The sequence below is a fragment of the Trichoplusia ni genome, chromosome 4 (assembly GCF_003590095.1).
Source record: "Trichoplusia ni isolate ovarian cell line Hi5 chromosome 4, tn1, whole genome shotgun sequence".
NCBI classification, from domain to species: Eukaryota; Metazoa; Arthropoda; class Insecta; order Lepidoptera; family Noctuidae; genus Trichoplusia; species Trichoplusia ni.
Genome location: NC_039481.1, coordinates 6,370,358 through 6,398,214, shown reverse-complemented (window position 1 = coordinate 6,398,214; position 27,857 = coordinate 6,370,358). Strand labels below are relative to the sequence as shown.

At 34.8% G+C, this 27,857-nt stretch overlaps 4 protein-coding genes across 7 annotated transcripts; 1 reads left to right on the top strand and 3 right to left on the bottom strand.

The window, feature by feature from the left end:
• LOC113492716 (ras-like GTP-binding protein RhoL) lies at nucleotides 1-7,122 on the bottom strand. The gene is made up of 5 exons (XM_026870328.1): nucleotides 6,681-7,122; nucleotides 2,890-3,004; nucleotides 2,361-2,478; nucleotides 1,766-1,844; nucleotides 1-1,284 (listed from the first exon to the last, which is right to left on the bottom strand). Exons 1-5 carry the CDS (start codon nucleotides 6,794-6,796, stop codon nucleotides 1,161-1,163), a joined length of 552 nt encoding a protein of 183 aa, XP_026726129.1. The 5' UTR covers nucleotides 6,797-7,122; the 3' UTR covers nucleotides 1-1,160.
• An 859-nt stretch (nucleotides 7,123-7,981) lies between these two features.
• On the bottom strand, nucleotides 7,982-9,557 carry LOC113492715. Its single transcript, XM_026870327.1, has 4 exons — nucleotides 9,162-9,557; nucleotides 8,890-9,087; nucleotides 8,498-8,738; nucleotides 7,982-8,422 (listed from the first exon to the last, which is right to left on the bottom strand). The coding sequence occupies exons 1-4, from the start codon at nucleotides 9,297-9,299 to the stop codon at nucleotides 8,241-8,243; spliced, it is 759 nt and encodes a 252-aa protein (XP_026726128.1). The 5' UTR covers nucleotides 9,300-9,557; the 3' UTR covers nucleotides 7,982-8,240.
• Nucleotides 9,558-9,697: 140 nt separating this feature from the next.
• On the top strand, nucleotides 9,698-11,512 carry LOC113492717 (nuclear cap-binding protein subunit 2). Its single transcript, XM_026870329.1, has 4 exons — nucleotides 9,698-9,975; nucleotides 10,112-10,329; nucleotides 10,989-11,091; nucleotides 11,287-11,512. The coding sequence occupies exons 1-4, from the start codon at nucleotides 9,907-9,909 to the stop codon at nucleotides 11,380-11,382; spliced, it is 486 nt and encodes a 161-aa protein (XP_026726130.1). The 5' UTR covers nucleotides 9,698-9,906; the 3' UTR covers nucleotides 11,383-11,512.
• A 206-nt stretch (nucleotides 11,513-11,718) lies between these two features.
• Nucleotides 11,719-27,037, bottom strand: LOC113492714 (extended synaptotagmin-2-A). 4 transcript variants are annotated; one of them, XM_026870325.1, is made up of 24 exons: nucleotides 26,941-27,037; nucleotides 26,330-26,434; nucleotides 23,609-23,806; nucleotides 22,986-23,027; nucleotides 22,552-22,692; nucleotides 22,168-22,244; nucleotides 21,593-21,659; nucleotides 20,701-20,846; nucleotides 20,312-20,432; nucleotides 20,172-20,235; nucleotides 19,847-19,953; nucleotides 17,730-17,824; nucleotides 16,531-16,579; nucleotides 16,130-16,219; nucleotides 15,908-15,994; nucleotides 15,251-15,409; nucleotides 14,745-14,897; nucleotides 14,272-14,440; nucleotides 13,838-13,939; nucleotides 13,537-13,609; nucleotides 13,361-13,453; nucleotides 13,100-13,196; nucleotides 12,791-12,931; nucleotides 11,719-12,417 (listed from the first exon to the last, which is right to left on the bottom strand). In XM_026870325.1, the coding sequence occupies exons 2-24, from the start codon at nucleotides 26,414-26,416 to the stop codon at nucleotides 12,331-12,333; spliced, it is 2,445 nt and encodes an 814-aa protein (XP_026726126.1). In that variant the 5' UTR covers nucleotides 26,417-26,434; nucleotides 26,941-27,037; the 3' UTR covers nucleotides 11,719-12,330. The 4 variants fall into 4 exon arrangements, with proteins under 4 accessions (XP_026726126.1, XP_026726125.1, XP_026726124.1 ...); XM_026870324.1 differs by having other exon boundaries at nucleotides 26,791-27,021; XM_026870323.1 differs by lacking the exon at nucleotides 17,730-17,824 and adding an exon at nucleotides 18,612-18,697 and having other exon boundaries at nucleotides 26,718-27,020.
• Nucleotides 27,038-27,857: the final 820 nt, after the last annotated feature.

Genomic DNA, 27,857 nt, shown 5'->3' with positions numbered 1-27,857 from the left:
TAAAAGACAATTTTCTAATAATATATTATATTTACTTATCATCAAGACTTGGTAAACATTAACATTTGCAAATTATTATAATTTGGTCAGTCCGTTTTGGTCGTTCTTTTGTAGTATCTAAGTAATACTAAACCAGTAAGCGTATTACGATAAGAATTGCAATATGTGTACATAAGATAAACACATTTGAACATTCTTAAATGTAAATACATGTTTCCTTACAATTTTCCTGTTCAAAATAATACCCTACGATCTATATAATACATGTGACTATGTTAGTATGTATCAATTGTTTGCATTAGTTTCCTGTGGTATAAAAATACTGATTCAGTCAATTTAACGTAAAATATAATACATTTTATACTGCTACGTGTATTTATGACGTCACCTATTTGCGGCTTCGGGAAATCCTAGACTTCCGATGACAAACATTTGGTTACACTCAAGTCTGGATGACTACTATCAGCGTCATCACTGATACTGAATACTGCGCCCGTAGCTCTGCCGAAAGATATACAGACTACGATTACAGCGAAATACATCTACTGTGGCAGTGTGATGTGCTATGCTAGAGAAATCAAAACTTGTTCCTCATATAAGGTAGCCTGTTCGACCTCATATTACTTGAAATGCATAAATACTCGATTATTTTAAATTGCGAAATTACGAAAACAATCTTACAAATGCAAAAGTAAGATTTTAGATTAAGTTAATGTTTTAATCTAAGTTTCTATTTACAATTATAAACCAAATATACATCTTTCGTTTTCATCTTACAAGTCAAAATAAAGTTTAAAATATTAACATATTTGTACAAAAGCGTCATAAATAGTGCATGTTTCATCTTAAACTAACTGAAATCTCATAACGTGTCTATGAATTACTTTCTCATAATTCTTTTAAAATTAAAGAATCCGTAGGTACAATGCAATACCACGACTTGAAATCAATATTTCATAGAATGTCGTCAACACTGACGTCTTCTTAATGAAACGTTTAATTGGTCGACTCATCGATCCAAACTTGTTAAATTACTGTCAAAATTTTATCGTATGAAAAGTTATGAGGAAATTACAAGTAAGGAACATTATAGCATAAAGCCTTTCAATGGTATTAAGATGGCGTTGTATGAAGATAGCATGATGGAGTAAGCATATTGGTCAGAGGTATTGACAGGTTCGCTTGTGGACCGGCGTCTTGCGCAGCGCGGCGCGCACCGCCTCCTCGAACACCTCGTTCATGTTCACTCGATGTAGCGCCGAGCACTCCACCAGCTGCACCGCTCTGAAACATACGCAAACCTTGTAAGGAACACAGGTATAGGTAAGTAGCGTAACCTGATATCTACAATGCCACTCAGGTACTGATAAGCGTTGTGGTTACTCAATAATCAGGTGTCATAAAATAAGTTTGCTATCATACTATTTATAATTGACATTTAATAGCATCAAATATTTTACATAGAATAGGTTACATGTTTTTTTAAACCATAGATTATCGGCACCAAAACCTCTGCTGATAATAAATAATGGGGCTGTGTTTGCTTTGAAAACAGTACAACTAATTTCGTAGTGATTAAATATGCCGATTTATTTAACAAATTGTTCCTGTGTCGTTATATCACAAGTTCTCGCAGCATTATCAGCGAATGATAAGAGGCGATAGCACAGCTGCCGGCGCTCGCGCACGATAACCCTTGTCAGTTTTCACTTTTGTATTGTTTTAAAAAATATGTAATTTATTTAAATTTACATTGAATGTATACCTTATTTTCTTTTTTAACTTTTTTCCTTCCTGTGTGGTAATGACTGCGCTGCCAGAGGCACGTAAATCTGTCTTAGTCGCTGAAACGGAAAATTACACTTAATTAAGAATCAATTTTACAATACTTAGATAATCTAAAAAAGATCGCCTGATCATTTTGAAGGATTATTACGATTTTATGGGAAGCCCATTAGGCATTTTATATTATAAATAGTGACGTTAACGTTATAATTAGTCAGTATGAGTAAGCAAAGCTTGTTAAGTGCAAATTTAACAATTTATCTAAAGCAGCAATTAAGTTCTTCCTTATTAACACTAATTCTGCTAATAGCCTTGAATTGGTGTGTACACGATTAGGGGTTATTTTAGAAAAGTACAGCCGATGTTGTTACAACAATCATCCATATTCGTAAAACTCACAAATACGTTTTAAAGCTAATTTCATGAAGTGATATCATTGCTACAATTTTTGGCGGTTTTCCGTTGACCATGTTTAGGCAGAGATTATGCAGGGCATCATTATACAACACAAGCAGAATAAACCACTCAGCATGCAGTTCAAAATAATTAAGTACTTTTGTATGTCCTGAACTCACCGACTAATACAATGGGTACTTTTTCATTGAAGTGTTTGAGCTCTGGATACCATTTGTGGACCACGTTTTCGTATGACGAACGTGAACCCACCGAATAACACACCAGGAAACAGTTTGTCTACAACAGAACAATAATATATGAATTATTAATTGTACATGTAAACGGTTTGCATCAAGATTAAATTCTGTCTATCTGTCTATGAACTCGCATTGTGTTCAAACATTTTGTATTCTTTACGCATGCGTATCTCTATAACTGCTTAGCATTTAGAGAAATCTAGTATTCTATTTTATTCATGGTGGCTATCCTTTTTGTCTTGTGTGAATACCAACTGTAAAGAGGTTAAAAAGATGTCTCTTTGTTACGGTGGGTCGGCAAGACTGAGCTTGACAAACAGTATGGTAAATGGTAACACAAATTCAGAAAGCGTTGCATACCTACACCCGAGGTCTTTAGACTAACAGGATAAGTAGATTACGTTTTCTCGAACCGAGATTACCATATTATATTTCATGAATTTTAACTTACATGAGTGTAGGATAAAGGTCTTAACCGTTCGTAGTCCTCTTGGCCGGCCGTGTCCCACAGGGCCATCTCCACCTCCTCACCGTCCACAGTGATGTGGCCGACATAGTTGTCAAATCTGTAAAATAAATTCAATAATTATTTTAGTAGGAAACTAGAAATATGTAATCTTACTTTTGCCAGCCGCTACGCTGGAATATCTTTTTTCATATCCTTTTTTGAGGGGTTTACCGTGAAAGAGTATGCACAGCCAGATAGAGGTGCTTCTTCACGTTTCATATTATCACAATATTATTATGAGTAGTTAATATATCATCATGTATCCATAACTATCTTATTCTACACAATTGGTATAATATCGGAGAAAACTTAAATCTGTACATTTAATATATTTTGAGTAACGATTGCTGGAGATAAAAAAAAGACTGCTTTCAGTTACATTTCCAAGTGAACGACGTCGCTGCCATACCTACTAATATTAAAAAAGTAGATTCGGTACTGGAAACGTACCAGAGTTTAAAAAGAAGAATAAAAAGCCGAAACGGATGTCGTGACAAACACCTCAGTAGCCTGTATCGCATAAGCAGTTGCAACAATAATTAGGACTTGAGCGAATTATTGGTTTCGTAATTTCGTCTTGGTTTTGGAAGTATAATACGCACATAAAGATTAATATCTAGAGAAAAAAACGAAACAAAATGAAAAGCTCTATTATTTTACACCTATCCTTGTAGATATTAACTAGTCCACCTTTACCTGTTGTAAAGCCAGTTTGGAGTTAAAGAAAATGTTTACTAACTGCTAGACGAAGTTTAAAAACAAACTACTACGCAGACTGCCGGTTTATCCTGTTAGGCAATTTTCATTTGAACTCAGAATTCGGTAAATGTTTCATGCCAGACTTTAAAACTATAGTCCTAATATGTGTGTACAGTATTTTTATGTGTCTGACTTGCAGTATCGCTACTTCGCTTCATGAATGATTTTATTCAAAACGTAGTTTAAAAAACGAGCAGACGATAAAAATGTCTGTGTACGTATTATGACTAAAAGTCAACAAATGGCATATTTATACCCAAAGGATCTCATTGCTCGATGGCCGAATGTCTTGCTATTTTATGACCGACCTCCACACATGGGACGCAACTGTTTTTTGTTTATTTTTCGATGAGGCTAAACAAATTATGTTTAATAGATATTTGTTGGCAGGAAACATTCGTAACGAGGCTAATTACATTTTAAGTTTGCTTGTTTGTTCCTTTGACAATGGCTGCGTAAATCAACCCAGAATAAATCTGTTCAAGTGCAAGTGGGTTTAGCAATACAGAAGGCTCCTTGTACAAGCTACCATTGTATAGGGTAATAAAACAAATTGCTTGGGTGCGTCTAGGTATAAAGGGTGGTCTTCCGAAACACGGAGGGATTAGAGGGATACATTGATATAGATGTTATCAACAGTATCAAGCGTAGCTTAACCTGGGATCATTCAACTCTTGCAGTTAAAGCTTAGTCGCGAGTTCCTACAAGACTTTATTTACCTACTTAAATTGCAAAAGACATTTGGCATTCGTTGCTCAATTACCATTATTTTAACACTATGGTGTGTGATATAGTGGAATGCTGACTATTTTGAATATACACGCCTAGATCCAAGCCCTACCCCAACTAAATCCACCGAATTCACGTTACACAGAGTGACAGAGTGTACTGTTTATTTCGTATGTATTTTATTAACTATTGTAAATCTGTTTGTTTCCCAAATAAAATAAAAAATAAATACGCGTGAAAAAACATGTCTTGTGTCAAGCTCAGGAAATTGACTAGAATGCGAATGTTATGATATATAAAGGAACTTACTTCACCACTTTTTTGCCGTTAGCAATTACGTATTTAGAGATAGAATTCTAAATAATAAGTGCTAAACATAGGCATGTAACACAGACATTAACTGCCGATGCTAAACCTTGAAGCCTTAAGAAAAAGTCATCGAAGTAAATTACAGTGGCAAGAATCTGTTCAATTTTCCTCGTTAGCATGTTTACGACCGAGAAAACGTTTACCTTATTTTTCCAATCCTCCCTCTAAACAAAACAAAGTTTTGAGTTCACACATATACATTGGGTTTTCCTCGCCAGCTTATAAATAATTCCCCACCTAAGGTAATGAACACGACAAATATAGGGCTACATGAAAATGTTATAATAATATTATTCATGCTTACAGCTGTTTTTGCAATCGTTGCTGCAAGTTAGTAAAAGACAGATAACGAACTCTTTCGCTAATCATGGAAAAGTAAGCGTGCCATTTGCTGATTGTGAAGATTAGTACAGCAACCCACAAAGATAAGCAGGAGCTGAGCAAAATTATAGAAAATGTCAACTCTAAACATAGCCAACCCGTAATCTTAGGCATGCTAAGTCTAAGGACAATTTACTAGACAATACACTTGACTACCAAACCGGTACAAGTACTAAGTAGACAGATAATGTGAGTAATCATAAGAACTGTGTCATTTACCGCAGAGATGGATCGCAAGGAAATCAAAGTTGCTGTAGGCGTGCGTCCAGTTTCATAAGGAGGAAGCGACGACGTGTAGATACAATACAACAATGCCGCGACGTATTTGACTTTATAAATAGTGCACTTCGCAATGCTAAGTACCTGTTCAATAATATTAGCTCACTGGTAGCGAATATTGCTGGCGAAATTAACATTCAAAGCGTCGCATGTTTAAATAATACAATTTTATTTTTGCAGCTTTATTCCTAAGTGACCTTAGTGGCACGTTGTAGAAAGACACATGACAATCTTGCATTTAGACCATGATGCATCGCTGTTCTATAAATAAAAGTTTAGACAATTCATACCAAGTAGTAACTAACTTGCATTAAAAATATTTATATTATTTTGCTAAATTTCTTTTTTATCATAAGACCATACCGTATGAGTAACTGAAGAGCCCTTGAACTCAATTATAAATATTATTTCAGGGACAAGAAATAGCACCCTTCCCTTCTCGCGCGAAAGTCTTTTCCTAAATAATTTTCGAAAGTATGATCACCTAAAAGTCTCAAAGCTAGTTGGTAGATATATGTAATAGGAGTTTAAAAGAAATTTAATTATTATATATATGACTCAATGATATACTACATATCTTGATTTATAACACCGTTAGTAGTGTGTAGGTAAGGGATATTAGTCATCATTAAAAATTCTACAGTATTGTACAAAATTGAATGACGTAAGATTCGATTCATCATTATTCCTTCCTGCATAAAATAGAAGTTTAATACACTTGTTTGTTTATATTAATTGATATTCCAAGGTTTCCGCAACGGCGTCTAGTATTTAAATATTATTGTTTTGTTATATTAGGGTATTTGTCCAACTTGTTTCTAATTAGGTACTGCAACCAAATGTAGAATGTACAACGTCAAAGTTTTACCCATAAATACTTACTATTTTAAAATTCAGTATGTTATTTATCTATGAGTCATTCACGGTAAATTAAGTACTATGGAATAAATTCTGTATATGACCGTATAGAGGAAAATTAAATTTATTCCTCCTCTGGTAACTAAGTAGGGATCCTTAGGCTTCACAATGACGGCATAATGATATCTAAGTGTGTTTGTGATGATAACGACGTTCCGCGGCGACTCGCTAATTTAGTGGCTCCGCGCTCACGTCGCCACAGACGTAGCTTGTCGTAATCGCCCTATTGACCTAGCGACGTCGCACCTGCCATCTCGAGCATTACCGGAACCGATTAAGTATTTTAAGTTAACACTTACACTGTTGGTACATATTCTTCTGGGAATTCGTTCTTGGTGTATACGTAGAGCAGGCAAGTCTTGCCGACCATACCATCGCCAACCACTGTAATCTTCAGTCTTTTCGTCGTACCCATGTTGAGTGCGGCGACATCCGATAAATTGACAAACACAATATTCACACACTAACCGGCAGTAAATAGTACTGTTTCACACTTTATTTAAATACCGCTGTATCGTACAGCGGTGGCGACTCACGGTGTACTGTTCGTCCGTAACTTAGTCCTTGATTATTATCATACAGTGATGTAATGATCTTATCAATCTTATAGAAATACTAAAGATAACGCAGCGATTGCAGTTAAAACAAGGCGCGAGCGCACACTTTCGCGGTCGAATGTTAAATGTAGTGCCCACGAATAGAGTGAAGTGATTCAGTAGTAGTTGGTCGGCTGGCCGCTCGTGTCGACGCACGTCGCGGACTGATGTTGTGGCGCTGGTTACGTCCGAGTCGCGCAAAAGCCCGGACAAAACCTGATAATTAATTCTTTGAACGTATTACGTACGAACCTCGGCCGTAAATGAGTTAACGTCACGCATCTCATTGTTATTACTATTGGACACATTTAGCGTCACAACAAATTGCTAAAATAATACTTCTTTCCTGTTTCTAAAATTTATTCATTGTTACACCAGAAATATATTTTGTAGGCAATTCGATTGAACCACCCTGACCAAGTCCAACCTAGTATTCAAAAGCAACGAAGTTTGAATTCAGAATGAAGTATTACTATAATTAATATCAACTTCGTAAAGGTACTGTAGATTTAGAAATTAATAAAACCTGTTGTTTTACCATAAAGAAAAAAAAAACAAATTTAATATTTAAAAACCCCCGACCAAAATTAGAAACATGAAGAGAACTAGTCAAGACAAATTCAATGACTCGATGGGTTTACTAAAAGGTAGACCAGGGTTACATCTCCTACCTTCGAGCTCTAAAAGCAGACCAGCTCAGTGGTTCGAGAAGACATTAGTATTTCAAATATCAGATCCACATATGCTTGCAAGTAAACTGAGCGTGTAACATTCCTATCACACCTAACAAACGACCTGATGACCTTGAAGACCTGAACCGATTTCCGCAAAATATAGCTTAGAACACTCTCGACTAATATACCCTTCAAACCAAGAAAACCGCATTAAAATCGGATCACCCGTTTAGCAGCTACAATGCCACAGACAGACACACACACACGCACACGTCAAACTTATACCACTCCGTCGTTTTTTGCGTCGGGGGTTAAAATGAAAGCAAAAAAAATGAGATTGTTTTTTTTATTAATTAAATCTTATTTGATCAGGTCAGGTACAATATTATTCAGTTACATAGTAAATTAATATTTAAAAATAGTTTTCAATCCTACATTATTAGCATTAATTAGTTAAGTACTTCTTCCATAATACTGGTCATCACAATATCATTACTATTCAGTCAGTTATGTAATTAACATTAAGTTCAATTAGCATTTAAGTCACAGCTTGTGCAGGTAACAAGGAGAATTAAATTATGGTAGCTTATTAATGATCATCTCCTGAAACAATAAGCTCCTCTTTCAACTTAAGAACTTCTGACACTAACATTTGATTGTTATTTTCTAGTTTGCTTATTATTCTTTTCAAATGTTTAATGTAATCTTCTTGTTCTGATTTTAAAGTTTTGCAGACAGCCTGTGATGTTCTTGATGGATGAGAATGAAGATCTAGAAAAAAAAGTTTTATTATTTTTAATATTGTGTTCTGAGCTAATTGTTTGTTTGATTCACTTAATTTCATACCTTTATTTTGCAGCCTGTCTGTTAATTTTTCATTCTGTAACTTCAATCTTGTTATTTCATTGTTTAGTTTCCTCTCATTGGCATCTTTCTGTTTGGTGACTTGCAGGAGTTTAGCCCGGGCATCGGTCAGTTTGTGTAACATTTCATCTGAATGATCAGATATTCTTTGGGCCGATGCCACACACGCTTTAGACTCATTTTTTTCCGAGTTAATTTTTTCCTTCAATCTACCCACTAATCCCTAAAACATCCATTTTTTATTATTTTATCTTTAGTTACTTAGCCGACAGGCCAGGCAATCTTAACATTTTATAATATGCATTTTTGTTTTTTAACTTATTGTAATTAGGTGCATTTAAACGCCAGACAATAATTCGACTAGTCATACTTACATTAAGTTGCTTATTATTATGTTCCAGAATATGATTTTGTTCTTCTAAGTTTTCCACTTTTTGAGATACATTTTTGTAAGTGTGTAGCAAAGTCCACACAGAATTGATAAGATTTACTAACGCTTTAGAATCAAGCGTTCCTTCGGTTATATCTAAATGTGGATTAAAAATATAGTTTATGTTGAGTAATCCAAACTCCTAAAAGTTAAAAACAAAATAAATTCCAAAATATTACATGAAGTTAAAATTATTCATAAATGTTTTTTTCTTACTTCACTTAGACCGATAAGACATTCCTTAAAGTTTTTGAGTGTACAAGGCTCGTACGTTGTAGCTCTCTTAAATCTATAGTTAAGAATTAGCTCTTTAACCTCCTCGTCTAAACTTTCAAATTCTTCGACAGTGGCCATTGTTTGCAAATGATTTTCTTCTTTTATTCGCTTCGCACTACGTAAATCCAAAGGATTAAAAGTTATTATTAGTAACTTTAGAAAAATTTAAATATGGCTTGCATATATATGACAACATGAAAAATACAGAAACTGATTTTAAGAGTTTCAGGTATACAGCGCTGCGAAAGTTTTGTACATTAGCAAATTATACCACAATAGCGGGAAATACAAATGTTTTTGCATTTTGTAGTCTATTGCATTGTCTATGGCTAAACGCTATCGTGCCTTTTTGCTATGAAATAGATTTTATTTAAATACACACAATATTTTTATCAAGTTCGACGAATAGTAAAGTAGTAAATAAAAATAAAAATCATACCAAAATTCCGTTCCCGGGGCAAGTCATTCTAAAAAAAAGTCTAATTTGTCTAGTCTGGCAACACTTTTTCATTGTATGTCAATTTTTTTCGTAATTTCGTGACTGACTGACATGTGAAGGAAGATTGTGAAGGAAATAAAACGTTGTTGTGGCGTTTTTCTTACTTTGTATTAATTTGTTTGGCTCAGAACATATTGTTTCTGAGGTATTTTAATAAGTTGATGTATTTACATAAAGTGAACTAAAATGAAGCGAAGTTCCGATGCTATGAATTCATCCATTGAAATAAGTTCCTATCGTGATCAGCACTTCAAGGTACACATAATAATATTTCTAACTTGATCTCTAGAATAATTATAAAAACAATCAAATTAAATTTCCAAGTTAATTTATTTATATTTGGTCCTGATGCTTACATTATATTGTTGTGTAATTTTCCCTCATTATTTAGGGATCTCGTAGTGAACAAGAAAAGTTACTGAGAGCGTCATCAACCCTGTACGTGGGAAACCTTTCGTTTTATACAACAGAAGAACAGATATACGAATTATTTTCAAGATGCGGTCATATAAGAAGAGTTATAATGGGTTTGGATAAGTATAAAAAAACTCCTTGTGGATTTTGCTTTGTGGAGTATTATGAGAGACCTGATTCTGAACAATGTATGAGGTTAGTTCCATTTTCTTTCTGTAATTTGTGTTTTAAGACCATTGTAAACAGAAAATATGTTTTAACAAGATGTGAATATCAAAAAACACTTATTGTAAACTATTCAGATATATGAGTGTATGTTGATTGTGAACAACATAATATTTATGTACATATTTTACATTGATGTCATTGCTCCTAACTATATTATAATTATATGTCTTAACTATATTATGTGCCAAGTAGTAATTTAAGAACTTCATTGTCTTTGATAAAAGGTTTAATGAACTGCTACAAAATTATTAAAAGAATCATTTACATTTGACCTAATTTCTTTGTAAATTCACATATTCATACTAAAAAGCTTTCAATTTGTTAAATGTTTATAACTGAATATAATATGTAAAAAGCAATAGAATCCACTATGAAAGCCAGTTATATTGCCTATATATATTTATACTGCAAAATGATTACTGTTTTTAGTCTAAATCAACTATGTAAACAGTTGAAGTATTGGTTAAAATAACTTGGTATTGAAGATTCTTACAGGCGATCTTCAATATTATAAGTTTTAGTTAAGTTTATACCTTTTTATAGTCACATTATTTTGGAATACCAGCATTATGTTCTACACAATATTATACAGTAAAAAAGGTTCTTTAATGCAACATTATTTACAGATATATAAATGGCACAAGACTTGATGATAGGATCATCCGTTGTGATTGGGATGCTGGGTTCATTGAAGGAAGGCAGTATGGACGAGGCAAAACTGGTGGACAGGTAATTGTAACATTTTTGCTAAGACATAATATATATTATACCAATACAAAATACATTCCATTGACTTTTCATGACAATCAATAAATAAATAATGCTGCATATAGTTGCAAAAACATTTTTCAGAAATTGAACCTTAACTTATCCCTATGAATGGAACATAAGGTCATGTGTTTATTATTTGCTATGATCCCACAGGTACGAGATGAATATAGGACTGATTATGATGGTGGCAGAGGTGGCTATGGCAAAATCATTGCACAGAAAATAACAACAACTCCAATGGAACGTTGATGTTTTAGTGAAGTGAATTGAGTGTATTATTTTAAGGCCAGAACTTTGTGGAAGACTGTGAAATTGTATTTACCGATGACAACATTCTATTACAACTGAATGAATTGATGTATTAAACATTTTTCAGCCATTCAGTTCTTTATGTTCTAATCCTTGTTTCGTAGTAAGTAAAACGGCTACAAAAAATTGTATTCTAAAAAAACGACCGATTTTTTTAATGAACTTTTAGGATAAGTCATGAAGGGGCAATAATAACTTACTCAAATCTTAATTGATTGAATAAAGTATTGGAATTAAAAGAATATTTATTTTAATTAAATTAAAAAGTCAATTGATTTAAAATATTTATTACACGAAAAATACGCTTAAATGCAATAAAAAAAATAACAAATAATCCACACAAAATATAATATGCGTCTCGACATAAATGCGTTGTCACAACACAATCATAAGCTTAACGGAATTAGTTTGACTTAGCGTTACGAAACTCATAAGCAAAAGATTATTTTTAAACATTAAACACTGAAAACATTTACAACAATAAACATAGAAACAAGTGTATAAATATATAGATTTTCTAGTAATTTAGCGACGTTTGTATATTTTATAGTACTAATTGTACCCTGAATGCGGTATGACATTAAGACATCTGGTTTCTTTTATTGGGCGTATTCAGAACGCCCTAAAGTTAAATCACAATCCAATGATTGTTTCAAGAACGCATAGGGAACAACACGCATCATCGTAGACCTAGACATTTAGTAAATACATAAATATTTGAGAGAATAGGCCGCTTTTACACAACCTTCGTGTCAGTAAGTTTCACACGCGACTCTACGAACATATTAGCAATCAGATCAGCAGTATATGGCTTTTGCAATTGCAAAATATAAATAAGATTCATAAGTACTTTAATAGTAAACAAGTAATTTGACTGAGTATATTCGTTTAATCTCTGGGCGATGTCTCGGGCATGAGGTCGAACCACATGGTCTTGGCCTCACGGAAGTCGTACTGGTTGAGATGTACTAGTACCTGTAATACGAGAAATAATAATTTATATAAGTAAAATAAACATTGTATTAAAGTGTAACCAACTCACGGCAGACTTCATTGTCGGTTTGCTCGGTCAAATCATCTTCTGGGTCAGAGAAAGCATAGAACTAAGAAACTATATATGCATTGCGTTTGACCCAGTATTACAAGTACACTAATTCAGTCAAGCCGTCCGACACGGTAGATAAAATTATTAGCTGGCATTAGGGTGCCTCATATTAGTTTATTATTATTAAATATAACTAGAAATGCCCAACTTGCCCAGCTTAACACAGGCCTGAATATATCGAGCTATAAATATTCCTTAAACTAAAAGGTTTGAGGCGGGTAAGTAATAAATAATGGTACGTACTTGTCCAATAACAGGGCTTCCGCCGAGGAATCCCTTGTGCGTGGCGACAGTGACCTCCATCTGCCGCGAGTGCAGCTCCGCGAGCGGGATCACCCACTCGAACTGCTCGTCGTATTCAGGCATACAACTATCCTTCACCACCTATTGAAACAAGACAATTATATCAATTTTCGAGCTCAGTTATATTTTAAATTTTGTATGTGAATAAATCTTTCAATCCTTCAGTTGTGGAGGTTTCACAAACATTGAATCACTTCATTTAATATTGGAATTGAAAATATATATTGGTAGTGGGAAATTAGTACTTACCACCGTTTTGCGTTTGGAGTCTTTGGCTCGTCCGGGCAGCAGGTATAACTTCACATATGGGTCAGGCACATTGCTCGGATCCTTGAGTGGTATATGCCTTGAAAAACAGAAGAAAATGAACATCTTGCATACATCACCTTGTCATAACTTAAGGATTTATACACATGAAGTATTTTTAAGTAGCGACAACTTACGAACGTGCGTACCTATGTATCGCGTTTATTTACTTGCGTGTTCGTATTGACTTTTAACGTAACTTACATGATTTTGTGTACAACTACGTAAAGTGTTTGGTTCTGCATGCTGTAGCGGAATGAAATTAGAATACGGCCTAAACCAGCTTCACCGGCAGACCTGTAACAAATGTTGTATGACTCACTTTTCAGTGTTATAAAATAACTAGGAATAAAAATATTTGGTTTAACTATTATACTTACGTAGTTAACGAAGAAGTTCTGTGAATTAGTTTAGGTGATTCACGACCAGTTGGTACCTGGTATTCTTGAGTGTCTGAATAAGCAGAAGAAAAATAATCAAATTCATTTTAAAAATTGAATACTAGTAAAAACAAATAGTGGGTACTGTACTGGCATAAGATCAGTTATTTATATCGAGAGACAAAGGAAATTGGCTGAAAACATTTCCTAATAAAGTGAAAAAATAAAAGTGAAGAGAGTTACAAACATGTCGTATACGACCTACTTACTTTTTTTTACGTATAAGCAAAATATGACTCACCAACTTCTTTTTCAATGACTTCGACAGGCACGGACTTCTGCGAGCTGTTATCTATGGGCGCATCTTCAATATTTTTCAGTTCTGGCTCAGTACGTAAAGCAGCTATAACATAAACAATCATGTAAATCTACACTGTCTAAATAAAATCATATTCGAAATATGTCAGAAAGGTAGAAGTAAATTCTAAAATAAACCGTACTACCGTATCACTTAAAAAGTATTCAGAATTTGACTTTAATCACGAATTCAGAAGGAATTGGTGTTTTGAAAGTTACTCCCGGTTCAAGTTAGGCGCAAAAAAATTGCATACGACTGTCAAATGACATCCGAGTATGTTTTAGAGAATTTTCTGGCAACCAAGTTTGGGACAGTTTCGGCCATGGGTTTTATAATTTTTAGAATCTGTATATATCGTTAAGGTTTTAGTAAAGTACCAGATTCAGTAAGCAGCGCGTCTTGCTTGTTATCTACGGAGTCGACGTTGGCGGGCGCGGGCGGCGCGGCGGGAGCAGCGGCCGGCGTCACGCCCGGTGAGGGCTCGCTCGGCAACTCCGCATAAGGCTCTTCCTCGAAGTCCTCTTCCTTAATAGCCTCTTTCAAAATCTAGAAATAAACATATTGTCTAATTGCATGTGACTTAAAAAAAATGCAGCTTTATAAGCTGCAAAACTTCGTTTTAAAAAGTAAACATGAGACTTAACGGTGCTCAGTGACGTCACAAAATGGCGTCCCGGTCGTTATGAACCTTTAGCCTGACTTTGGAGATTGGTAAAGAGGGTGATATAGCCTGAAAGGCGTGGCACGCCTCTAATAGCGATAATCTGTATTTAAGTGTAAAGTTCTATTCTTCTTTAGAATTCTTAATGTGCCTTATTCATTCTGATTTGTTAATATTTAGTCAACTTACCCTCAGCTGCAAAGACATGATGATCTTGGACTCTGGTCCAGACTTCTGCAGCATCAATGGTTGAGTGATCATACTGAGGTTCTTTTGTTTCAACAGCGATGAGATACTGTATGTCAGCTGTCCGAGTCTGCTACCAGTCTTGGAATCCAGGACCTAAGAAATATATTCAGATATTAAAAAAAAATCTAGCAAGTAAATGTAGGAATAGAATAAATTGCCACATCTAGGGTAGCTTAAATCCCAGATATTTCTTAAACTATTCTGAAGTTTTCTTCCCGTCTCCCGAGCGTCTTATATTACATCTATTAAAAAAAGGCATGTTGCGCAATAGCGCGAGCAAGGTAATTTTGTTTAACTACAAACAACACGTTGGGTACCATCTAACTACGTTGCGCGATGTTGAGGTAAGTCGAACACGTTGCGCAACATGTCTTCTTATGAATACGCAAGTTAAGCTTCATCAACACCACCCAAAACATATTTATTCTTGTAACACCTGCAATTACCTTGATCTCCAAGTTATCGATCTCTGGGTTCTGCACGAGGAAGGAGTATCCTATCTCGTAGACGGGGTCGTCAGTCCTCATCTGTACGGCGGTGTTCTCCGTCTTCTTGCCCACTGTCACGGTCAGGTAAGGGTCGGGGCGCGACTGGGCGCGAGCGTTCTGTAAGCCCACACTAAATGGTTATTTTTGCGAAAGAGATCTTAGGACGACAGTGTTGCCTTTATTTTCTGGTACAAAAAATATATACTAGTTTTCCTTTTTTTGCTTATACGTACCTAGCTGACCCAGCAAACGTGGTTTTGCCGAATATTTTTTTTCTAGTATTTTTAATGCCACATTATAAACAAAATAAAAACAAACAATTTCGTCCAAAAAGTAAAATATTTTTTTTAGTGTGAGCAACCCTTATCACTTAGGGGTGGGAAAAATTTGTCGATTCTCAGACCTACTAAATAGGCATATAAAATTTGGTAAAAATCGGTTAAGCCGTTTCGGTGGAGTACGGTAACTAACATCGTGACACGGGAATTTTATATATTAGATTTAAATATATGCGTAGAAATATGTAGGCTTGGATGATGAAAAACTCCTAAGGTTATTCTATAAAATAATTATAACAGACAACAATAAAGAAACAAAAATATAAGCAATACTAACAGGTAATTTTTTGCAAGAATCGATGTAAACTGACAAAACAGCTGAACTGAGGTCACCAGTTTTGATCAAGAGGGTTTCAGTCAGGGCCTGTAAATAAAAATAAAAGGCTTAGTAACTGAATGTATGAAATTCATTTAATTGAGATTTTGTTAACTTCAGAGTAAGGAAAAAACAAGATAAGTTTTCTATAACATCTGAACATATTATTCCTGGTGCACTTACGCGACTAAGTTCCGTGACGTCAGAAGTGAGGCGGTGCCACGACAGTCTCAATTCCACTTTGCCGTGTTTAGCTTCCTGAAGCGTTTGCCACTGGAATAAAACAAGACACATGATACTAAACATAAATAAACCACATCCACGTTTCCCAGCCCAGGTACTCTGCAATACTATTGCGTAAATCGTTTTGTATGCGCAAAAAATCTGTGCATGTAAGTCTGTATAAAAAAAAAACTGTGAATTATCTTTGAGAAAAATTTTGTCACCAGATTTAAACACACTTCAGATTTTTACTCAGACTTAAAGCCTGTAACTTGTGGCAACCACATTCATGTCACCGTTGCAGGCCGTCGACTTCAGGTTGTATTCTTAAATATACTTTTTAGGTAATGAATGTAACTTACCGTATCCAAACGACCAAAGCGGACAACTTGAGAGATATCTAACGAGCACCTGGAAATAAAATCGAACATAATTCGTAAGTTCTTGACTATACGGTATAAAACAAAAATGATAACTGTTAGCACAATACAATTTCAGGAATGCAGTGCGTTAACTACAAGAATTACGAACATAACAATGCATACACAGTGAACATGAAGCAGTAGCTGGATAACCAATAGCTCATAAGGAACACTTTTGTATGAAATCGGATATTGTTAAAAAAATATAATGAGCACATCTAATGTTGTATAGCAATTAGTGATAACTGGTAGTCGGTTTCCACTGGGTACTGAAATGTAATGATTAATAAAAACTTATTACGTGATGTTAGTAAATACCGTGTAAGTTGTGCGTTTTGTTAATGAGTGCTACTTGTGTCATTAATTCATGTGATTTATTGTTATTTTATATTAAGTGTGCGGCAAATATAGATATCGGTCGGTGGTCGGTCAGTGGCAAGTATGTTAGTACACTGTGAGAATGTATGTACAGTGTTGGATACGGTATCGTCTGGCAGCGACCGACCTGCCAAGTTTTTCGTCCCTCCCAGTGCGGTCCCAGTCGAAAAGCTTGATGACCAATAACGTCGCGCTGCTGCGTAGTACTGACTGTCATAACGCACACGTTATATACACACATACATACATATTAAGCTATTATTAAATTGTGTTAAGAATTTGGAATTAGTTTTGTATTATATATGTATACATCTTTGCCTCGGTAGCAGGAGATTTAAAAGTGTATTAATACAAGTTTTCTATTGTTATACAAAATAAGCTACGGGTGTCAGTAATTTAAATAGTTGTAAGTATTTCTGTTATGTAAAGCCTGAGAGTTAAGACTAGTCGACTTGCCAATCATATATTATTATGTATGTATGTCCCCACGTGATCAGTATTCCTACTTCGATAACACGGTAGAGAGCAAAAATCTGTCACACATATGTAGCTGTTGGTCAAAATAGAACACCAAAAAACTTAAAACCAGTCAAAAACAAAAGGCATCTTATAATCACCGGTTGGAAATGTTGCTATGACCAAAAAAAATAATATGGTAAGCAATGCAACGGTGATTCTAAGATTAAAGATTAACAAAAACAATTATAACACGACAATGAAATCGCTAACGTGACAATGCACTGCTAGCAGCTGAGACGGACCTGCCAAGATAATCATCGTTCTGTATGCCCATGCCTGGGTCCCAGTCCCACAGCTCACACTGCAGCACTTGACTCTTCCTTGAGCTTATTATCGCCTTGGGACAAATCACAATATACGGATATGTTAGTTTTGTGGCCAAACGATTGTCTAAACGGACCTCTAACTTAATTTCTTATTGAATTTTGAAAAATTCTGGACTTAATGTCTGACTGTCTCAACCCCGACCATCTGGCAAGTATATCCAATACATTGCGATAGACAATTACATCGAGGCTAGCGACCTCTATAATGCAGTAATATTCATGCCTGGATTAATAGAAACTAATATCTTTAAATTATCTAAATAATAATTGAAAAATAAAATAAATAGTAGAAAACTCACCTTAACCCTTTTACCACTACTTACTAATACTACTTGCACTAAGAACTACGCATGCATCATATAATTAATGAGAGGTTCTGCTGGAACTTAAAAAAAAGAAAATATAATTATTTTATACAAATAAGTGGAAAGATTTAGACCTCTCGTTAATTTCCATTGAAAGGTATTACACAAAAACACCATACTTGGCAAGATAAATGTTCACGATGCATCTTTGACATGATACCTTTCACAAACTACTACCAGCGTTAATGCAGCGAGTCATCAAGTTGACAGTCATTTTTGATTCATACATTTAACGTATCTACTGTAACTATTAGACTCGCATCGCGTTTGCTAATGTACACAAGCTTGTTGAGACAGTTAAAAGGCGTGAAGCGTGTGCAACCATCAGCGTAGCGCAGCTTAACCGTCAGCGTGGCGTCCCCCCTCCCGCGGTCCCCGCTGCCCCCGCCCCGCCCGCGCCCCGCTACCGTCACCGCAGCGTGCACGTACTTACTTGCCGAGCTTGTCATCGTCGTTGCCTTCGTCCTTGTCGAACACTTCAATTTCCAACGCTTGACCCAGAGTTTGCATTATACGCGCCTTTATGCCACACGCGCATAGTCCGACGCAAACATAAGTGAGGAAAACAAAATCTTGTTCATAACTACTTATTTTTATAATACTTTCTAGGACCGAATCGGCGCATTACAAGCGTAGCTTGGCTCAGTACAATACGCTCGAGGTTCAATTTTAAGCGTATTTTACAAGTAAAGCCGAAAATAAAAACATGTTAATAAAGAAAAGTTACAATAAAATAGTTTTAGGATTAGACACATCCTTTCCCTTAAACTTAGTAGTGAGCAAAAATATCACATTTCAAACCTTTAGTTAATTTAGGGAATCCAAATCCATGAGTTTCCTCTCCTCATGCGGATAGTTTAATGAAAATTGAGTATATTCTGTGTTAAACCAATCCTATGATAAGTTACTCGACGTATTCATATGAAATACCTGTCTACCAATAGACGTTCGAAGAATGTTTACTTTATTACGTTTTCGAAGCTCACCAAGACCACTTAGTATACGTAATACTTTAATATAATTATAATCACATGTTTAACTCAATTAACGTGTCTAATTAGTACAAGTAAACAATCTGCGAGACTGTGTGATAAAATTGCTCAGTTGGTCATGCTCATTCCTGATAATGCTTTTCGTTTGAAATAGCAAAGTATAATAATTATTATTCTTTGAAATAGTATAGTAAAATATTATACCTGATCGCAAGCGGTATTTTAATACCCTTTTTCTGTTGTATAAATCATCATTTGAATTTGAAACTGTTATTTTCTTGTTTTTTATCATATACTTGCTACTTCATACGGTCATAACAATAAGCCGAATAGATTCATAACTTAAACTTAACTTGCAATTCTCGTCGCATTGAGAATATAGTCTTAATGTACAAAGCAAGCGAATCGTGAAAAAATGTGATAATTTAATGAATTTCGAATAAATCAGAAATGAGCTAGGACTATTGTACTTACTTACCAAAGCCCGATTAATTCAAATAAGCAAGCACTGCTTGAAGTTAAATACAGACATTAAGAGAAATGTAACTTGGTGCTCATCAAGTGAACCAAAATCTAAATACAAAGAATATAAAGATATTAAAATGTCCCGAGTGCAGTATTAGAAAACTAACAGACAACGCTAACGATAACTTATAAATTGGTAATATGTTCTTACCTCGCACCAGTAGTCCCAGCGCGGGTTAACGTCATTGTCAATGTGTTTGGTCTTCCATTGCTGAGCGCCCACCGTTATTATCGCGTACGGATCAGACTTACCCTTACCTGGAAATTGAAATACATATGTTTGTTGATATATATGCAAGAGCGACTCCCAGCAAAATGTCACCCTTCAGTAACATGCTGGCTGTGTCATTGTCAAGTGGAATTTTGAGGCAAATAGGTTTATTTTTAGAATTCCACTTAGTTTAGTGTCGTTCTGGCAGCTAAAAGTGTGTTATGAATATTATTTATTTAGTGTACTATAATTGAAGAACTCTTACCAAGCATCGACACGTCTTTTTTCATAAGATTCTGCGCCTTTACAAGGTGAATACGAAGAACACCCTAAAAAGAAAAATAAAAAGGTTAGATAATATCGTAACACAATAAGTACGCATACATAAGTAATTAATAAATGTACCTCAGGTTCAGGCATCCTCAGATCAACAGTAGGTACTTCATCACTCAACTTAATAGGCAGCTTGTTGGGTAACACCATCATTTTCGCAATTTGTTCTACGATACAACGACGTAGAATATCACTATAAAAGACAACAATATTAGTACAATTTACTTTAGCATAAGCACTAGTGTAATACACATTATATTGATAATATTAATACATAGCAAAGAAAGTCCAAACACTCATATATTTTGGACATAATTGACAATCGACCTTATCGGATTAGCTTTTAAAGTGCATTTTTCAATGGTACTATAATACGATCAATACATTCATTTGTTTTACCAGGCCATTGCCTGAAGTCATGTTTGCTTAGCTCATCAGATAGCTACGTTTGCTTAGGTTACCTGAAACCGGGCATATCAAGGACGTCAGCGGCGCCGACCAAGTTGAAGTCAATAGACGGATTGTTCAGGAAGAATATTTGTAGACCTCCCACTAAAGGCATCTTGGTGATCAGCGGCTTCATCACTATACGCACCATTCCATGGATCTAGTTATAAATGAAAACATGTATCTTATACATATAAATGACGCAACAATTTACTTAGTGTATTAATTGGGATAGAGGAGTTAAAGTTAAGGGAACGCCCGACTGTGATTGTTTCAGATTGTTCGAGTGATTTGTGGCAGAGTGATTCCCCTTGCAACCTTAAAGCCGCTCATGATTAAGAATTCCAGGTCAGTCCGAAAGTAGTCGATATAAATAGGCTTGAGTAAGCAGTGTTGTCATCCTTATAAAGTAACTATACGTGTATGTGAAACTTCAGTCACCCTTTATATTGTAAATGTCAAATTTCTAGTATGGTTGTCTTACGACATGCACGTGGGCGGAAAACCGTAAAACAATTTGTACGGTCAGCAACGCAAGTCAAAGAACTGAAGCAGTCTCGCGAACTGCTTTGCATGTTCATCAATACTGTTGTTTAAGTAACTTAGCTTCCGATCCCGTTATTAAGTTAGAGTGTTCGATTTTATCAAAAAGAAAAAAAAACTACATTCTGATGGTCACAAAATTAATTTTGTTGTTGGCAGTACAATAAAATATTACGATTTCTGTTTTAAGGATGTTGAGGAATTATCCTTATTCAACACAACATTGATTTTACCACACTCCAAAAGCGTCAAGTAGGTACGAAGACTTAAAATGGCAACAAGAAAAGCAGTGTCATAAAATTGAACCTTCTGGTTTCGACGATAGGCTACAAAACTGATAATCAAAATATACATAATACTAACCTGAAGATCTTTAATACCTCCACGAATTCGTTGCAGAACGAAAGATATATCGCAGTCGCCGGCGTAGCTGAAAACAATCGTAAAAGTTCGAGTAACTAGAATTATACTGGACGCAGCTGTAATAATATTTCATATTTCCTCTACAACCGCTCAAACAGTTGTAGGTATAGATATGGTGACTCAAGTCTGTTAACAAATGAAAAACATTCAACCTTCTATACCTCACACCCAAAATTATATGTAATTGTAATTTTGTTTAGAGGAACAACTTTTGATTATTTCTTTTATTATTTGTTCCATGGTAAGAAAATGTATCCTCCTTCCATTTGTGCCGATCTATGGCTAAAAGGGGTCAGTTGTGTACGAAAGAATCGAGTTCACTTTACAGCCACGGTGTACGTAATTGAATTCCTCCGAAACGGCTTGACCGATTCCCATGAAATGTTGTATGCAAATTGGGTAGGTTCGTAACCCAATTTTCTTTTTTTTATTCCATAGAAATCATTTTTAAGGTAAAAGGTGCTGGGTTAGCTTGTTTAAATGTAAAAATAAATACAGGTTCTGAGTAGACTTACAACAAGTCAACATCCATGATGATTTCGTTCCTGGACAAGTTCTTGTCGTAGACTTTAACGCCGCCGACACGAGGCGCCTGTAAGGATTAATGCTCTGGTTACATCGACATTAAAACTTTTATAGCATCGTAAAATATTACGCCATGTCACAATTGTCACAGAACAAGGCAAACAGAGGCAAGTTTTAATGATACTCTTTTGTATTGAGATATATTTCTTGCAATCGCGATTATAACGGGCAATAAAATATTTTGAATAACAAACAAGAAGGCAATGCAATAAAAATATAATAATTGTGTTGGATAGGTACATATAAACTGATTTAAAAGACCTACGAAAGGTCGTCGAAGTCAATTAGCGACCTGTATGTTAGTCTATACTTACGATAGTGCCAAGAATCATACGTTCAAACTTGAAACCGTTAAGTTTGAAGTTAGACAAGCTCTCCGCCACTGCGGGCTCGATGGAGTCCTTTAGCAGATTACGAGCGTAGTGGTTTACATTTGGCCACACTTGCAGGAGAATCTGTAGGATAAAATTACATATGATATAATGGAAATAGTCAAATTTAGTTTTAATTTTCCTTATTAATGGTTTTCTAAGACAATATTACTAGTTCAAATTTATCAGATCGATCATTTTATAAAAGAAAATAGAAGGGCCTTCATAATTTACATATTCAATCTATGTGTTCTTATTTCCCGGAACAATCAATAAGCGCTTTGCGAACGACTTTAAACGACCTGGAAAACACGATATGCAATCTGCCTTGTGTAGGAGGCACCGAGTCGTTTAGTTGATTACTTTATATTACATACCCTGTTCAGCCATTCTGCACGTTCCACGTCCGGGAAGAATACCTGTAAAACATTATTCTTCAATTCCTATTCTCCTTTATTTTAATTCAGTGGTTAGTATAATTGACTTAATATCGATCCTAAAGACGCGATAGTATCATAAAGAGCAGCAACAAATCTTTTATTACGTATTTACATGTTTGATTGCAATAAGCAACAGAAAATAGAATAATGAACGAAACCTAGATATTCGTAGTCATACTTCGGGCCAATCGATCTAAATGGTGTCATTGGCCTCTTACGTAAGACGTGTAGGTGGTAATTGGACGCCGGGAAACAAAATTCCAAGTAGAAGCGCAAAGTGCTGCGTTCATAAAAATGTTTACATCACCATTAGACATGCTTGCAAATATCTTTAATAACTTCTAATGTACAGTAATGGCCATCGCTGTTAGTAGCGAGACTCGTCACTTCCCGTCGATGACGTAAGGGCTCGCTGATGGCCCATGGAAAGGAGGTTAATGGGAGATATACTAACAAGTTGATATTTATATTATTTATGAAAGCATATCGTTAGACGTACATTATTCCCCATAGTGTTCGATTATGCGCAAGAAAACAAGCTCATTGTCATAATATCTTACCCACGCCGGCAAGTCGTCCAGTTTGGCCAAAACAACATCTTTCTCAGACGATTGAGCGGCGGCCTTGGCTAAGTTGCGCCGGTACTCACTCTCCTTGCGCCATTGATCGCGCAGTACGGACAGTATAACGGGACCGATCAGCCACGCCACGCTCCATTGCATGTATCCTACAAGGTACACCGCACCAACCACCGATACCTGCAGCAATGGTTGAGCATGTCAAATATTCATAAATTACTTAGTAACGAATATTCATGAAGTCACCTAGTAAAACCGTAAAACCAATAATATTTTGATAGGAAGCATTGTCATTATGCCTGGTAAGGACCATTATGTTATCGAACTTATCGTTGTGTTTGAAAACAATAGATTGAATATAGATAGATGGGTACTCCATTAGGTACTATTAGATAAGATTAGCAATCGCACAAATTAACATTTAGTTTTATAATTATTTTAAAGATATGCAATTCTAAAAGGTGTAGGTCATGAACATGTTAATATACTAACACCTTGAAAATAAATTTACGAGGACTGTTTTTAACTGATGGGGCTTATCTGGCTGCAATTTTTAAGATGTAAATAAATCTCAGAAGGAATTCCGCTCAGTTATAAAGTGTACCGAGAAACATTAGGTCACATGAAATAGGTAAATCTATTAAACATAGCCATTTAAAAGTGTAATAAAGCTGGTTTTAAAATTAAATAGGTACTTAATTCGTTTTCTGACTTTAATATCCCATTTAGATTGTGTGGATAAAACGAAATGTTACGTGTGTATTTTTAATTCTATGATAAGTTTAATAACTAACGTTATAATATTCAAGTACTTATGGAAAAATATTTCTTAAACCTAATACTGATAACAATTGTCACAGCCATAGAAATGCATGGTTTACTGTGGATTCATATTTATATGTTTGTAGTCGGTACCAAGGTTGACTAATTTAGGCCAGCAGTTTGCTCTTGCTCTACACATAAATTTTAAACAGCCGTAGAACCTTGTCTTTACGACTTTGATTATGTTTCGTCACTATACATACGTAATTCCAAGATTTTTGATAACGTATACTCGTAAAATTTGATGTACCTTAATAGTTAACCGTTATTAAAGGTTTTAGGACCGATCTTCAGGGTTTTTTTTGCCAATAATGATAAAGAGAAAAATATTGTCTATATTATTTGTCTGTCAAACTAATGGACGATTAAAATATCAAATGGTATTAGAAACTTACTGAATTGTTATGACACCTATCTCACTCCTGAAGTACCTTATCAAATGAAACATTTCAAAAGGTAGTCCCTCACTTTCTATAAGTGGTTTTCAAATAAAAACTACGTAGCATAGGTACCACCGGAAGTACAAATGCCGATTTTAATTAATACGAATTAAAAACTTGATCTTATAGGAAGGTCTATTCATCATTGCCTTGTTTTATGTTACGTGTGAATCAGCGTGACTCACGAGCAGTAGAAGTCGTGGTGTAAATCATTTGCTGGAAGCAATATGTAGATTAAATAATTATACAGGGAGCTACCGCCACAATTTTATTGCAGTTATGAAAGCGTAACAGCGCATTACATGGTGTCATGCGGTGTCTCTCTTCCATAAATAGGTAAAATAATTATAATGTTACTTTAAGAGGTGACGGAGGGCCCTGATAGCGCGAACAATTTCGATGGCTGGCGTAAATTATTTTGTTTCTTATAGTAGCATATCGATCGAGTATCGTATCGGTATTATCGAAATAATCATGGCAGAAAAGCTGTTTAATAGTGAACCAAAACGAGAAGAACCCTTCTATCGATAGTTACGACGTCAGAAACAATATTTAATTATTCCGTTTTTTTTGGTGCAGATTACACTTTAAAGTAAAAATTCCTAACTTATGAAGAAAAAATAATTATGAAGGCAGAACTAATAAACAATTAATAACAACAGCAAAGATTATATACTTGTTTAATCAGTACTACTAAAATAGTTTGTTTTATGAATGCTAAAACTATTTTGTATGATGTTTGATGAAACTACATATTCAAAATCCACACAAAAAGTACCGTCCTGTTGTGACTCTTTATATTACAAATACATTCTATAGCTATGTTTGACCTATTCAACCATGTGATAGAGGGTAAATTAATAGCTTAAGTTAACCATAAAAAATAGTAGTTAAATGCCATGTTTCCTGACCTGTGGGAAATTAATAGACATTATGACATCACTACTTTTAATAAATTATCTAACAGAGTGATGTGTCCAAAGTGTTGTAACATGCAGAGTTGTGTGTGCCCGGGTACAGGGTATGTTTAAATTACTGATAAGGAGTGATTACCTCATGCCATACATATTTCTATTGTTTGCTCAAAATAGAAAACCTACTTGGCAAAGGAATAAGAATTATTGTATGGATATAGTGACATAAATAATTATTTAATGTTATGGTTCATTTTAAGTACCTGTTTATGAATGTGAGCATAGTTTAGATACTTAACACTTAATAAATACAAGACAACTCATAATGAAGGTCAAACACCCGGCTTGTGATTCAAAGCACATCACTTCAAGGTTAAAGGTGACTCATACTGAGATATCCTTTTTTGTTTGGACAATGCAATCACTACGAACAGTCTGTGTATATTTCCATAATCATGTGCTGATGAGGTTCTTAAAATAATTTTTACTCAAAACTAAAAATAAGCATATAGGATCTGGATAAATACCTTTTTAAAGAATCTATACATCATGGCCAGTACACTGACATTATCTTCACTGCTTGGGGGCAGAGCAGGTTTACTTGATGACACCATTTTCTTTTCGTTACTTGCCTAAAAAAAGATTCATTAAAATGTTTTAACTGCTGCATTAATTTGATTCTATGACACAAAGCTATACATCATACCTAGGGAAATAATACATAGAGAACTGATTAAACATCAAGTATAATATAGAAATACAAAAATAAACTGAATAAATAAAAGAAATGCTAGTTAAAAGTAAGAAAATTCCATACTTACAGTATCAAGTCATAATTATTTATAGACTCGATACAAGTAAAGATTTTTATAGAAAGTGATAAATTTAAATCAAATAAAATAGCTAAACACGTACCATGCTGGACGCTCGAGTGTAGTGGTTGAAAAACGAACAAAAACTAAACACAATACAAAATAAAACCGATTACCAAATGCTAATTTCCTGGCGAGACTAGAGCATTGTACTCATCACTACCAATTTGTCATTTATTTAATTAACAATGCTGAAAATTTAATATTTTTGTTAACGGTTTGTAATGTACTTATAAAATAAAAATGATTTAACACGTAAACAGCACCTAGCTTGTAAGTGCTCTCAATCCTCGATAACGCAAGTTTGCTACTCGCTCGCGCCTCGCATTGATGTTTTTCACATGTTGTGACGACTTGGCATTGACATTTGTTTGTTTGACAGTGACAGTACTTTGAGCACGACATAACAAGACACGTCTAAAATCGCACGCGACGGTTAGAAATAATTTAATTTTAAATTTCTGCCGTTACGACGAAATTCTTATGCAATTATATATTATTATCTTTTAAGCGTACTATTTAATGCACTTATCGTCCTAACTTAGAGGGATTAGTCTAGAGATCAAATATTATTATAATGGGAGGTGCTTTATAATGTCTTTGGCTTTAAGTGGGTATAATCATATTATTATACTCCTTCTTCAAATCTGCTATGCATATTAATACTTTTTGGGTTTGATTAGCATCCTCATAAGTGTTTGGCATTTGACAAATTTTGGTTATATTTTTGTTTATTTAATAAATATTTAAAGTACCTACTAATGTATTGATTTGAATTATACGAATTAATATAAAAGTCCATAACCACTTGATGTTAGATTAAATAAGAAAAACATAAATTATAAGCTAACCATGTCTTCTCTTTTACCAGTAACGAAAAGTAGAATATTTTTAAAGAACCGTGATGAAACGTGTAGCAAAACTCTTCAATATGAATCTGGCAGATCTAATATTACTAGTACAACTGCTGTAAACAATAATATTGACAAGCGATTGGCGAACACATTCGTGGGGTTCATACGCCAATTGGACGAGTTGTTATCGAGTTTGCGAACTGAAGAACACATGAATTCAAGCGAATATATGCCCGAGTACACTAGCTATCAAGATATTTGTGAAAAATTGCGTCTAGAAGTACTCATCGCTATCGACAAACTAGAACTTACAACTTTCACTGTAGAAG